Here is a 14,933-nt window from a genome sequence, read left to right on the forward strand (position 1 = left end):
GGCAAAGTGGGTTAAGACTCTGGAAGCAGCAGCTCAGCTCAGGTGGCTGCAGAGGCCAGGTTGGATTCCCGGCCTGGATCCCCGGAACTTCCATCCACTGGGGATGCAGCCATTCAAAAAAATTTTTTTTGATGAATGAGGAATTACTAAATAAATATGCCACAAGTCACATTAGCTGCTCACTGATTTTTAAACATTGACGTATAGTTGATTTACTTACTATTTTAATTTCAGGTATACAGCATAGTGCTTTAGTGTTTTTGCAGATTATATTCAGATATAGGTTATTACAAAATAATGGCTATAATTCCTTGTGCTGTTCAATTGCTTATCTATTTTAGGTGTAGTAGTCTGTTACTTCTTTTTTTTTTTTTGTCTTTTTAGGGCCACACCGGTGGCATAGGGAGATTCCCAGGCTAGGGGTCTAACCGGAGCTGTAGCCGCCGGCCTACACTAGAGCCACAGCAATGCCAGATCCAAGCCATGTCTGCAACCTACACCACAGCTCACGGCAATGCCAGATCCTCAACCCACTGAGCAAGGGCAGGCATTGAACCCGAAACCTCATGGTTCCCAGTCAGATTCGTTAACCACTGAGCCACGACGGGAACTCCGGTCTGTTACTTGTTAATCTCATATTCCTAATTTGTCCCTACCCTTTCCTGTTTCCCTTTGGTAACCACTGGTTTCTATGCCTGTGAGTCTGTGTCTGTTTTGTATATACATTCACTTGTATTATTTTTCAGAGCCTACAAATACGTGATATCCTATAGTATTTGTCTTATTTCATTAAGCATCTACTCCACATTGCTGCAAACGGTAGTATTTCACTCTTTTTGATGGCTGAGTAATGTTTCTGGGTGTGTGTGTATTGTGTGTGTGTGTGTGTGTGTACCACATCCTCTTAATCTGTCTGTTGATGGGCTCTTGAGTTGTTTCTATGTCTTGGCTGTTGTAAATAGTGCTGCTATGAACACTGGGGTGCATGTATCTTTTCAAATGAGTGTGTTTGTGTCTTCTGGAGTAAGAAAAATCTCCCAGAAGTGAGATTGTTGTATCATAGGTACATCATATATATGTATCACTGAATCACTCTGTGGTACAGAAAAGACTAACACAGCATTGTAAATCAACTACACTTCAATAAAATTTTAAAAAATAATGATATGTGTGTGTGTGTTCCTTACAGCTTTCTACATACAGTGTCATGTCGTCTACAAATAGAGATAGTTTTTATTCCTTCTTGTTTGATTAGGATGCCTTTTCTCTCTTTCTTTTTTTTTTTTGGCTGTGCCTCCAGCATGGAGTAGTTCCCATGGCACAGCAGCAACTCGAGCCATTGCAGTGACAATGCCAGATCCTTAACCTGCTGCGCCACAAGGGACCTCCTTCTTTCTTTTTTGTTTTTGGCTTTTTTTTTAGGGCCGCACCCACAGCATATGTAAATTTCCAGGCTAGGGGTCGAATCAGAGCTGCAGCTGCCGGCCTACACCACAGCCACAGCAACTCAGGATTTGAGCTGCATCTGGGACCTACAGCAAGCTCATGGCAATGCCAGATCCTTAACCCACTGAGCAGGGCCAGGAATCGAACCTGCATCCTCATGGATCCTAGTCGGATTCGCTTCGGCTGCGGTACATTGGGAACTCAGACCTCCTCCTTTATCTTGATAACTGTCCTGGCTGGAACCTCGGGTACAGCGTTGAATAGAAGTGGCGAGAACGAACGTCCTGTCTTGTTTTCACCTGAAACGCCAAGTACTCTGCGTGTGTTTGGGTCACACAGATAAGAGAAGGCCAACAAGATGACATACTCACAGACGAAACATGACCAAATCCAGAAAGTGCTTCAGAGAGCCCGAGGGACGGAGGAAGGGCAGGACCAGAGGGCTGGATGGGACGGAACACCCACAGACACGTGGGGTTCCATGCTCTTGTCTATTTCCATGTACTTGACATTCATGCAACGGAAAAGAGTAAACTAAGGAGTTCTAGTAGAGCCAAAGAAAGAGCCGAAAAAGGCAGGAGAGTAAGAGTAACAAAATCTCCATTGAGGAATTGGAGCCCCAGGCAAGAATGCTCGGGAACAGGTAGAACCACCTTTCCCAACTGGGCCGCGCCCGTGCCCAATGCTCCCCCATGCCCAACTTGCGATGCCAATAGGCCTTTATTCTAACTCTGGTTGGGTCCCTTACGTCTCTCTTTTTTTATATAATGATTTTTATTTTTTCCATCATAGCTGGTTTACAGTGTTCTGTCAATTTTCTACTGCACAGCATGGTGACCCAGTTACACATACATGTACACATTCTTTTTTCTCCCATTATCATGCTCCATCATAAGTGACTAGATATAGTTTCCAGTGGCTACACAGCAGGACCTCATTTCTTGTCCATTCCAAAGGCAATAGTCTGCATCTTATTAACCCTAAGTTCCCAATCCATCCCGGTTCCTCTCCCTCTCCCTTGGAAACCATGAGTCTATTCTCCATGTCCATGAGTTTCTCTTCTGTGGAAAGGTTCATTTGTGCTGTATATTAGATACCAGATATGAGTGATATCATATGGTATTTGTCTTCCTCTTTCTGACTTACTTCACTCAGTATGAGAGTCTCTAGTTCCATCCAGGTTGCTTCACATGGCATTATTTTGTTCTTTTTATGGCTGAGTAGTATTCCATTGTGTGTAGGTACCACATCTTCTTAACCCATTCATCTGTTGATGGACATTAGGTTGTTTCCATGTCTTGGCTACTGTGAATAGTGCTGCAATGAACATGAGGGTGCATGTGTCTTTTTCAAGGAAAGTTTTGTCCGGGTATATGCCCAAGAGTGGGATTGCTGGGTCATATGGTATTCTATGTATAGCTTTCTGTGGTACCTCCATACTGTTTTCCATAGTGGTTGTACCAGTTTACATTCCCACCAACAGTGCAGGAGGGTTCGCTTTTCTCCACACCCCCTCCAGCATCTGTTGTTTGTGGACTAATTAATGATGGCCATTTGGACTGGTGTGAGGTGGTGCCTCATGGTAGTTTTGATTTGCATGTCTCTAATAATCAGTTGAGCATTTTTTCACGTGCTTGTTGGCCATCTGTGTTATCTTCTTCGGAGTGTCCCTTATGTCTCTTTTAACCTAGAACTGTGTTAACAGCCCTGAATGGTGGGACAGATCAAGCTAAGTATCCTGCAGAATGTTCTAGATTTGTCTGGCTGCTTCCCCAGAGTGTTGCTTAGGTTGTTCCTCTAGCCCCTTCCTCTGAATTCCCTATTAACTAGAATTACCAGGATATTCTTCCTGTTTGTGAACACGTAGGCTGTTTTCCACACCACAGTCTTGCAAAGAACATTCTTGGACATTCCTCCTTATGCAAGTGGGCAGGACTTTAATATCACCAGGCAAAGAAGGGCCTTCAATAGATGTATCCAACTGCTTTCCAGAGTAACGACCATGTCACACTCTCACCAGGGGTACAGGAGAATCCCCATGGGCCAGACTCCAGCTACAGTCAGAGTTAACTTCTGTCCTCCTAGAGGGTCAGACGTGTCTCTCTTGTGCTTGTTTCCCACTCATGATCACAGTGAAGCCGGGCACCTCCTCACAGGCCTGCTAAGCATCCAGCCTGAGGAAGGGGACTGAGCCAGCGGAATCCACAGGATGCAGGGGTTGCTTAGAGTTGATGCATACCAGATTTTGTTTGTTTTTTTGTTTTGGCCACACCGTGCAGCAGCTTGATGTGAGCTCTGTTCTCAGACCAGGGAATGAACCAGGGCCATAGCAGTGCAAGTGCCAAATCCTAACCACTAGACCATCAGGGAGCTCCCTACATAGCAGTTCTATTAAAAGGGGAAGTGCAAAATACTGAATTTTCTTTTTCTTTTTCCTTTTTAGAGCCACACCCGAGGCATGTGGAGGATCCCAGGAGAGGGGTCTAATCAGAGCTACAGCTGCTGGCCTGCACCACAGCTCACAGCAATGTCAGATCCTTAACCCACTGAGTGAGGCCAGGGATTGAACCCACAACCTCATGGTTCCTCGTCAGATTCGTTTCTGATGCATCACAACGGGAACTCCCAGAATAGCTAATTTTCTGCATCCACAATGAAGGGCGTTCAAATGTTAATTGTTATATTGGCTACATCCATTCAAAACTTTTAAAAGTGGGTATCTGATTCATCAAATTTTTTACTTCTGATTTATCAAATTTTACGCCCTCTGTTAGGTTTTTTTCTTTTTTAACTTGGAATAAAGAAAAACCACCACCACAGTGCTCTTAACTTTAGAACTTTCATTGGTCAAATGTCGAGGCTTAAAGCACTTTCATAAGAAGATGCCGTATGGGGAGCTCCCGTCGTGGCACTGTGGAAACAAATCCGACTAGGAACCATGAGGTTGCAGGTTCAATCCCTGGCCTCGCTCAGTGGGTTAAGGATCCAGTGTTGCCGTGAGCTGTGGTGTAGGTTGCAGATGAGGCTTGGATCCCACATAGCTGTGGCTGTGGCGTGAGCTGGCAGCTGTACCTCCGATTAGATAGACCCCTAGCCTGGGAACCTCCATATGCCGCAGGTCAGGTTCTGATCAGACAGAGACACTTGGCAGGTAATGCTCAGCTCCTTGGCGCTGCAATAGCTCCAGAGAATCTTCGTTCTGATTTTGATGGTGCTATTAATACACCGTGACTCACCAAAAGCACTGCTCCCTGGAATGTTCCTTCCTATAGAAGAGTCATCTGTAATCACACTTTCAAAGGGCGGAGCGGATCTTGAAGGCTGAGAAAAAGGAAGAACACCTTCCCAAATTACACAAAATCGTTTAAACAATTTGTCCATCCCCCCAGGAAAGGGGGGAAATACCAGCTGTAGAGACCAGTCACTCATTCAGTCTACAAATATGCATCAGGTGTGCGGGGCTGGCACGGAACAAACTAGACACGTGGGCCGACAGGCAGGGAGACAGGCCAGATGCTCATTGCAGGACAGCTGAGCAACGCGACAAAGGAGGGGAGACGCAGGGAGAAAGCAACTTGTGGGCTGAGTCCAGAGCGGCGGGACCTGGCTTGGGGCAGGGGTCGTGATGGCTGCGCAACATTTCGAACGCAGTTAATGCCACTGAGCTTAAACATCTCAACCTCTGAACACCTGAACACCTGATGCTGTGTGTGTTCTACCCCCCCAGGGGGGGGAGCTGCGGTGTGGTGTGAAGCCCTGAGAGCAAGCCTCTGGGACACAGCCCGGGACAGGCTCAGCCGGTCACATGCTTTGAATGGGACCCTGCGTGGAAAGGCTGGTGTGGGGAAGGGCCTGCAGACAGTCCACTCAGAAGCCAGCCTACAGCCAGGCATGGCTCTGGGCAGAGCAGCTGTCCCCTTGTCCATTAAAAGGGATCGATAATGGCACTTATGTGATTCCAAACTCAAGTGAGATCCCAGAATGATAACTGCTCGAACCAGTAGTTGGGTCTGCAGTGGCCTGTAAAACAGTTTCCTCTACTTCGTATGTTTGAAAATACAGGGAGCATATCATTTACCATGTTCGCCTGTTTTTAAGGGCGGCACCTGCGGCATATGGAGGTGCCCAGACTAGGGGTCGAATCAGAGCTACAGCTGCCAGCCTACACCACAGCCACAATGCGGGCTCACCTACACCACACCACAGCTACACACCACAGCCTACACCTACACCACAGCTCACGGCAATGCCGGATCCTTAACCCACTGAGTGAGGCCAGGGATCGAACCCATCCTCATGGATCCTAGTCGGGTTTAACGGTTGAGGCACAAAGGGAACTCCCCCGAAACCCTTTTTAAGGCTGAACATTTCCCTGAGGATATAGCACATTTTGTTCAGTCATGAACTCACTGATGAGTGGTTGGGATGAGTGGCTGGCGAATATGAATCACACACACTGGTGACACACTGGTCTATCAATATCTTGAGACACTGCTTTCACGTCTTCCAAATAAATGCCCAGAAGTAGAATTGCTAGATCATATGGTAATTGTTTAATTTTTTGGAGAGGCCACCAAACTCCCTCTTTTCAGTAAGTTTTAGGTATGATTCATATACTATATAATTCAATGACTTTTATTCTATTCACAGTATTAGGCAATCACAATTTTTCAACATTTCATCACCCCAGATGGAACTTTTTTTTTTTGGTCTTTTTTAGGGCCACACCTAGGGCACATGGAGGTTCCCAGGCTAGGGGTCGAATTAGAGCATCTGCGACCTACACCACAGCTCACGGCAATGCCGGGGTCCTGAGCCCACTGAGCAAGGCCAGGGATCGAACCTGTGTCCTCACGGATGCTAGTCGGGTTCATTAAGCGTTGAGCCTCGACGGGAACTCCCGAAATTCTATGCTCCTTAAGCAGTCCCACTCTCCCTTCCCTGGATCTTCCCCAGGGTCCCTGGCCAACCACCTGTGTACATTCTGTACGTATGCATTTGCCCATGCTGGACCTTTCCCGTAAAAAAATCAGGTCCAGGTGCCGCCGAAAAAAAGGGAGGGGAATCATAAATACGTGCCTTTTTGTGACAGGCTTTTCACTTAGGATGGTTTTCGAGGTGTATCCACACTCCAGCATGAAATCTGTCCTTCATGCCTTTCTGTGGCAATAATATTCCAAACACGAGTCCACTGGGTAGGTGGCCACCTTCTATTCACCCCTTCATGGTGGATGCGCATTCGGGCTCCATCATTTGGCTCCTGTGAGGAACACTGCCACAGGCAGCCGTGAGGACAGACGGCTTGTCTTGGTTCCATCTTCCTTCTCTGCACACACCATTTCACACGGGACTGGAGCACCCTCGGGTCTCTGTAGACTTGCGAATCCCGGAACCAGGCCCCCGGGATGGACGCCAGGGACGGCTCTAAGCGCGTCTGTGGACATGCTCCCATCTCCCGAGGAGACACCCACGAGTGGAACCGCTAGATCTTACAGTAACCCTACGTTCCCCTTGCAAAATGCTGCCAGGCTGTTTTCCAAGATGGCACTATTTCACATTCCCGTCAGCAGCAGGAGAGCACGCGAAGAAGGCTCCCGCTTCTCCAGGTCCTAGTCCAGGTTTGCCTCCCTCTATTTTCGCACGCCTTTTGAATTCTCCAAAAACAACAAAGAAACTGAATGTGTTTGTAACCTATGACGTGCTTAGGCTAACTTGTTAACTGAGCGCCTGTCGTGTGCCCAGCACTGCTCCAGGTATTTGGGATCCATAAATCTAAACAAACATCTGTTGTCAAAACTTAGGACCGGACCCACTGGCTCTTCCTAAATCCCCGTCTTTGGAGGCAGGGTCCTTGGGCCCCAGAATGGGGGGTGCAAGAACCAGGACCTAGTGGAAGCCAGTGTGGAGACGAGACAACTTCATGGAGAGAGAGAGGGGCAGACTTACCAAACCCTCAGTATTCCTGGCCCTGACAACATCCCACAAGGGGCAGGCACAGGCCCCCTTAGTCTGAGAAAGCAGCGCCATGGTCCATTGAGGTGACTGCTTTTCCAACAGCCAAGCTGCTGAATGGTCTGCAATCCAGGCCTAAGGCTGCTTGGCTAAGGTTCAAGGCACCCCCAGCTTTTTTTTTAGGGCTGCACCAGTGGCATACGGAACTTCCCAGGCTAGGAGTTGAATCAGAACTGTAGCCGCTGGCGTACACCACAGCCACAGCAACGTGGGTTCTGAGCCGTGTCTGCGACCTACACCACAGCTCCGAGCAACGCCGGATCCTTAGCCCACTGAACAAAGCCAGGGATGGAACCTGCATCTTCGTGGGTGGTGGCTGCATTCGTTTCTGCTGAACCACGATGGGAACGCAAGGCAGCCCCAGCTGTCTCCACTCAGCCTGCCTGTGTGTCCCTTCCCAAGATTTAATGCAAGCAGGCGCTCAAGCCTCCCTCGCCTGAAACCCCTCGTCACTGTGCCTGCCTCTCCCTTGGGGCCTTCCCAAGGGACAAGGCCTAGGCTGGAGCTCATGAGGTCATGAGGACGGCACTCCCGAGCAGAATGTGGCCAGGGAGCCCAGGAAGAAACCTCACAGGAAGGCATGAAAGCTGTCAGTTACCAAGCACCCCTTAAAACTGCTAACGAGCCCCACTACGTAGAAAATGCCACAACAGGACTTCTCTGTCCTCTTAGGGCTGCACCAGCGGCATGCAGAGGCTCCCACGCTAAGATTGGAGTCAGGAGTGGCAGCTGCTGGCCTACATCACAGCCACACCACATCCAAGACCTCACAGCAGCGCTGGATGGGCAAGGCCAGGGAGTGAACCTGCGTCCTCATGGATGTCCTTCAGGGCTCCCTGCACCCCAGCAGCAACTCCTGTGTTTTGATCAGCCGTCCTTGGTAAATAAATGTTCTTGTGCTGCTTTGATTCCTTACTGAGTGTCCTCAAAGACCCCCGTGTAATCTGAACCAGCTCTTTTCCAGCTCGCACCACTGGCAGCCGAGTGGAAGAGTGGCGGGTGCTGAGGCTTGTCCTCTAGCTCATCTCACCCAGCCAGGCTGGGCATCCATGTCTCTGCGGTCCAAGCCTCGGGCATAGGGGCGCCTGGGGGACGGTCAGTTCCCAGCGCAGCACTGAATAGGGACGTGTGCATCTGCCCTGAAGGCTTTCCAGCACCTTAGGAAGGAGGGCTCAGGTGCAAGAGCTTCCATTCTGAGGCTCTCCACTGAGTCCCTCAAACGCACCTCTTGATCGTGAAGGACATGGGAAAACAGAAAACTTCCCTTTGGCCGTCTTGCCATCCAATTCCTACTTCCATTAAACCTCACTTCCACAGCAGACACAACTGGCCGCAGACACCGCAATACCCTCCTTCAACGAAGGATTAACTGTGATTACCATTCACTTACCAAGCACTAACTAGGCCCACTGAGCACTAAGTGACAGGCCTCTCACACCACGAACCCCAGTCCGCTCCCTCCCCCCGTTAATCACTGTCACTTCTCACATGGAGCCTTAAGCTCAGGATCCAAATCCTAAGAAGGAAGGGCACGGATGGTGTCAGATGGGACGGTCTTTAAGCCTCGTAAAGGGCTTTCGGCTGCTCCAACGGCCAGGGCAGTGAGAGCTGTGTTTAGAGCATCAGCTGTCTCTACAAACACCTCCAGACAGTGCAGACGGGAGACTCCCAAGGGAGAGCGGGGCTTAGAAAACACATGGGAAGGCCACCTTGCTGGAGTCCCCCTTCTCTCCCGGATTCGGGCCCACCCCCTGCCACCTGTATGTGCCCCGGGAGTCACACCGCTGAGACCGAGGGCGGCCAGCGTGAACCATCTTCTGCCCAGCCTCCCCCACGCAGGCAGGGCGTGTGCCGCCCCAGGTCTGATATCGCGGGACCACCCTGGATCTTCCACCCGCCTGGCCCCCCGACAAGACATGTTCACACCGTGTCTGTTTAATTCATCTGTATTTGTTTCAACTCCGGAAGCAGAATGCGACTTCGGCGCTACATCTCCACTCACGACGCTTGCAGAGTTACTTCTCAAACAGCTTTACCACATGCCTAGGTGGGCTTTTGACTTCGGGTCCCTAAACATTACATTTCTTTGGAAACAAGCCCTAAGGATAGCTACTCCCATCAACGGGGTTCATCCTAACTCCTAGAGGACTGATACATGCAGTCAACAGCTACAGGGGATGGGAGGTTTCAAAGGTAGAGCCCAAATCTACTCGTTGCTTGAACAAGTATTTTTCTCCTAAACATCAAGATATACTCCACAACACTTCAGTGACAAAAGGTGGTCAACTAAGGAATCCGCTTGAGAGCTGAACACAGACCAAGAAGTTAACATCAGGGTACACACACCTCACAGCACGAGGGCCGTCTGTTAAAGAAGCCAACTGGAACTAGGAAAGGACAAGCTCGGCTTTAGTGCTCAAATGTCACAGTGTCACACTTAGTACAAAGGAATCTTATTTTCCCTTAAGGAACTGTCATGCCATACAACCTTTAAATGTTAACAAAAATAAAATACTTGAAAATATATCGTCAGAGGGAATGCAGACAGCGTTTTAACAGGGGACAAGCAAGCCTCAGGCGGAGCCTAATCGACTTCCTCCATGCGGGACGTGTCGTCGTCCCCTTCCAGGGGTGGCATCTCCTCCGTCACAGCAGCGCTGCTGTCGTCGGCGGTGGGGTCGTCCTCATCAATACCTTTTTGGAGATAAAACCCGTGTTTTAGATCTCTTGAGGCCAGCTCATCAGCCTAATACTGCAGGTTTGTGGCTGAGCCGTCACAGCATCTATGAACCTGTTTTTTATTCCTTAGAAATGAAAAACCCATCTATCTACCCCCTTAAACTCTGAGGACTTCAGCGCTTCCTCCCCCAAATGAACTGGAATAGCCCAATTTCACTCAAATTGCTGGCAGCCCCCCCTTTCCAGTCGCCGGGTTCCTTCCCTGACGGTGTTGCGCACGGCACCTGCAGAACGGCGGGCGGCTTACCAAGACCAAGTTTGATCATCCTGTAGATCCTGTTGGCGTGCGTCTGGGGATCTTCCAGGCTGAAGCCAGAAGACAGCAGAGCGGTTTCGTACAGCAGGATGACCAGATCCTTCACGGACTTGTCGTTCTTGTCCGCCTCTGCCTTTTGCCTCAGGGTCTCGATGATGGAATGGTCTGGATTTATCTCCAGGTGCTTCTTTGCTGCCATGTAACCCATTGTCGAGTTGTCTCTCAGGGCTTGAGCCTTCATGATTCTCTCCATGTTTGCTGTCCAGCCGTATGTGCTTGTGACAATGCAGCACGGTGAGGTCACCAACCGGTTCGACACAACCACCTGTGAACGAGACATTAAGTGGTAACTGGGCCTCGAAAAAGCTTACCTAACTCCTCAGAACCTGTCATCAGCTTTAACAGGAAAAATTTTAACTCAACTACTATTGAATTAACAGTTGAATCAAAATTAAACACAGATGCTCACAGCTTTCTTCCTAGAGCTTCTGCACTTTTCAGATCTTTAAAAGCTACTTGTGACCTCCTGAACAGACAACTAACCCCTCCTGAGGAAGGCCCACAACTAGGAGATCTAAGTGGGAAACGTATGGTCACACACCTTTTCGACTTTCTTCTCCAAGATGTCCTTCATGATCTTGCAGAGGTTTTCAAACTTTGTCTTCTTCTCCTCCTGTTTCTTCTTTTCCTCTTCATCTTCCGGGAGCTCCAGGCCCTCTTTGGTGACTGACACTAAGGTCTTCCCCTCAAACTCCTTCAGCTGCTGCACACAGTACTCATCGATGGGCTCGATCATGTAGATCACCTCCAGGCCGTGCTTCCGCAGACGTTCCACGAAGGCCGAGTTGGCCACCTGGTCCTTGGTCTCACCTGAGATGTTCGAAAGTTTAAGACTGTTCACAGGAGGTGGCTGCATCTCCTGTCTTTCCCTACATAATCAGATCTTTCTTTCTACAGATGAAGATTAGCTCTCACTGCCTAAATCAACACCTAACTCACACGCAGCACCATGTGGGTAGAGAACTCCCAGCTGTTCCTATGGAATCCCAGAGCAAGAGGCATGACGATTACACCCATCTCGCCTTACCTGTGATGTAATAGATGTGTTTCTGGTTCTCCTTCATTCTGGTGCAATAGTCCTTGAGGGAAACCATCTCGTCGCCAGAAGCAGAAGTGTAGTACCTCAACAGCTCGGAAAGCTTCTTCCGATTTTGAGAATCTTCATGTATTCCAAGCTGAAACAAACAATGGTAGCTTCAACAAAACTTGGCCTTAAAAACAAATTCATTGAAAAGGAGAAGTAGTTTGGTTACAGCTGTTGTCACACGATTACCTACCTTAATATTTTTAGAGAACTGCTCATAGAACTTCTTGTAATTCTCTTTATCTTCGGCCAATTCAGTAAAGAGCTCCAAGCATTTCTTGACCAGATTCTTCCTGATGACTTTCAAAATTTTGCTTTGTTGCAACATCTCACGAGAAATGTTCAGAGGAAGATCCTCAGAGTCCACCACGCCTCTAATGAAATCTGGAAAAGCATGCCAAATGCACTCAAAATCACTCCGACAAAAATCAACAAACAGCTAAACCCAAAGAGAACGCAGTTTTCCCCATGCATTTCCAAGTCTGGAATTCCGTCTCTGGTGGCACAGTGGGTTAACGATCTGGCAACGCACTGAAGTAGCTCGGGTCTCTGCTGTGGCGTGGGTGTGACCCCTGGCCCAGGAACTTGCGCGCGTGGCACGGGGTTGACAGGATGAATTTGACAGCCGTCGTTTCTTAGGCTCAACTCTACTTACTCAGATACTCAGGGATGAGCTCCTCGCAGTTGTCCATGATGAACACTCTGCGAACATACAGCTTGATGTTGTTCTTCTTCTTTCTGTTTTCAAATAAGTCGAAAGGAGCGCGTCTTGGGACGAAAAGAAGGGCTCTGAACTCCAACTGCCCTTCGACTGAAAAGTGCTGCAATAAAACACAGCCGTGAGCAACACATACCACAAGCAACTCCTGCTGACAAGTGAGGCTACCTGACAGCTACACATCTGCGGTCACACAAAGCACTTGGGGGGACGCCGGGCTGGGGTAGGGAGAGAAAGCTGCCAGAAAGTACCCTCACGTTTACCCATTTGGGGCAGACAACCTGCTGACGCCAGCTTCAGCAATCACCCACCTTCACAGCCAAGTGATCCTCCCAGTCATTGGTCAAGCTCTTATAGAACTCCCCGTACTCTTCATTAGTGATGTCATCGGGGTTTCTGGTCCAGATAGGCTTTGTCTTGTTGAGTTCCTCTTGATCAATATACTTCTCCTTGATCTTCTTCTTCTTCTTCTTGTCACCATCCTTCTTTTCTTCTTCCTCTTCATCAGAACCAACATCTTCTATCTCCGGTTTATCCTCAGATTCCTTCTCTTCTTTCTCCTTTTCTTCCTCTTTGTCTTCCTTTTCTTCCGCCTCGTCGTCACTGACTTCTTTATCACGTTCCTTCTCCACCTTAAAAAGAAAACACAAAATCATCACCTTTTTCCCCCCCAAAATTAAAAAACTAGTAAGCTAAAAGGAACTACAGCATGGACACCAAAACCTCGTCACCCAACTGAGAAACATTCAGGAGCCAGGAAGCTTCTGGTCAATTCCTCATAAAGCCACATAAATAACCCTAGATACCCCAACACAGTAAGAGAGAACGCTTCACTAGTCTTGAGTCAATACTCAAGTTTGGATCTCTTCCTAAAAAGCAAGGATTTCAATTCACTTACTTGGCTGTCTACAAACAAAATGCACAAATACTCACGAAGAGAGTAATGGGGTAGCCAATAAACTGAGAGTGTTTCTTCACAATCTCCTTTATTCTCCTTTCTTCCAAGTACTCAGTTTGGTCTTCTTTCAGATGTAGAATAACCTTTGTTCCACGACCCATAGGTTCTCCTGAAAAGGCAAGACACAAACTCAATTTCAATCTTAAGACCCTAATCAAAACTAAAGCAGCCCCCATTCGGCTCTCAAAGCCACAGATAATACTGAACTGTCCCGAGCAAGATTACTACAGAAGAAAATAGTCCCTGAGCAATTAAGGGCCAGGCCCGAGATAAATAACCACGACGTCAGGCTATCTCAGTTCAGGGAAACAAAAACGGTTTTTTTTTCCTAATCTTTAACACAAACTTCACAGTATCTCCTGGGGTCCAGTGCCTACAGCACCCCACCCTCCACCGACGCCTACCTGTGTCTGTCCTAACGGTGAAAGATCCTCCTGCAGAAGACTCCCAGGCATACTGCTCGTCATCGTTGTGTTTGGTGATAACGGTCACTTTCTCAGCGACCAGGTACGCAGAGTAGAAGCCGACACCGAACTGGCCAATCATCGAGATATCGGCACCGGCCTGCAAAGCCTCCATGAACGCCTTGGTCCCAGACTTGGCGATCGTACCAAGGTTATTGATCAAGTCGGCCTTGGTCATGCCGATGCCGGTGTCCACTATCGTGAGGGTCCGGTCTTGCTTGTTCGGAATGAGATTAATGTGCAGCTCTTTCCCGGAGTCTAGTTTACTGGGATCCGTCAGGCTTTCGTATCTGATCTTGTCCAAAGCCTATCAAAACCCGCAAATGATTACGCCCGAAACCCCAAAATGGTGCATTTCACACCGACACCAAAGCCCAATCCCGAAGGCAACTTACATCGGACGAGTTGGAAATGAGCTCCCTCAGAAAGATCTCCTTGTTCGAGTAGAAAGTGTTGATGATCAACGACATCAACTGGGCGATTTCCGCCTGGAAGGCGAACGTCTCCACCTCCTCCTCCTCCATCGGCTGGTCTTGGGTCTGGGTTTCCTCGGGCATCTGGAAGGGACACCGAGCCGGCTCCAGCGCGCCCGCCGCCGCCGCCCCGCGGGATCCGGGGCCGCCGGCTGACAAAGGGATGACCTCATTCCGGGCCCAGGCCCCGAGCGTGTGCACGGCGGCCCGAGCTGCTGGGGCCCCCGGCCGGCCGCCGCCGCCCCCGCCCGCCCGCCGGGCCGGGGGCTCGCCTCCCTCGGGGGCCCAGGGATCCCGGCCCGCGCCTCCGCACGGCCCCGGCCCCGCCGCGGCCCAGGCCCGCCCGCTGCCGGCGGGGGGAGGGGAGGCCGCGGCAGGCCCGCGGCCTGCGAGACGCCCGGACGCACCGGCCCCGCCACCCCGCCGCCCCGGGGCTGGACTCGGGGCCCGCCCGCCGGCCCCCAGGCGCCCCCGAAGCCCCCCAACCGCCCCCTCACCTTGGCTGAAGGACGGCACGGGCTCCGCGGCGACGCAGCACCAGGACGCAGAAGCAACTGGCACGCCGCCCCCGCGCCTGCCTTATATAGAGGCGGGCCCGCCCAGCGCGCGGCGCCTTTTCCAGAAGCCTCCCGAACCTTCCGGAAGAACCCTCCCCAACCGCCGCCGCGGCCGCGCGCCCGCGCCTGCGCCCTGGCCGCCTCCCGCCTCTCCCCGGACGCGCGC

At 50.0% G+C, this 14,933-nt stretch overlaps 1 protein-coding gene across 1 annotated transcript; it reads right to left on the reverse strand.

Annotated features, from left to right (window-relative positions):
* Window positions 1-9,814: 9,814 nt before the first annotated feature.
* On the reverse strand, window positions 9,815-14,294 carry HSP90AA1 (heat shock protein 90 alpha family class A member 1; the record flags this gene model as incomplete). The annotated part of the gene is given in 10 exon segments (NM_213973.2): window positions 9,815-10,152; window positions 10,445-10,778; window positions 11,055-11,323; window positions 11,541-11,688; window positions 11,791-11,981; window positions 12,253-12,418; window positions 12,627-12,947; window positions 13,249-13,382; window positions 13,678-14,044; window positions 14,133-14,294. Coding segments are annotated over 10 exon segments (2,202 nt in total). The 3' UTR covers window positions 9,815-10,042.
* Between the last annotated feature and the right edge of the window lie 639 nt (window positions 14,295-14,933).

Source organism: Sus scrofa, chromosome 7, assembly GCF_054392235.1.
Source record: "Sus scrofa isolate SSC_HxYL_T2T_F1_AM1 chromosome 7, Sscrofa_HxYL_maternal_Yorkshire_Landrace_v2.0, whole genome shotgun sequence".
NCBI classification, from domain to species: Eukaryota; Metazoa; Chordata; class Mammalia; order Artiodactyla; family Suidae; genus Sus; species Sus scrofa.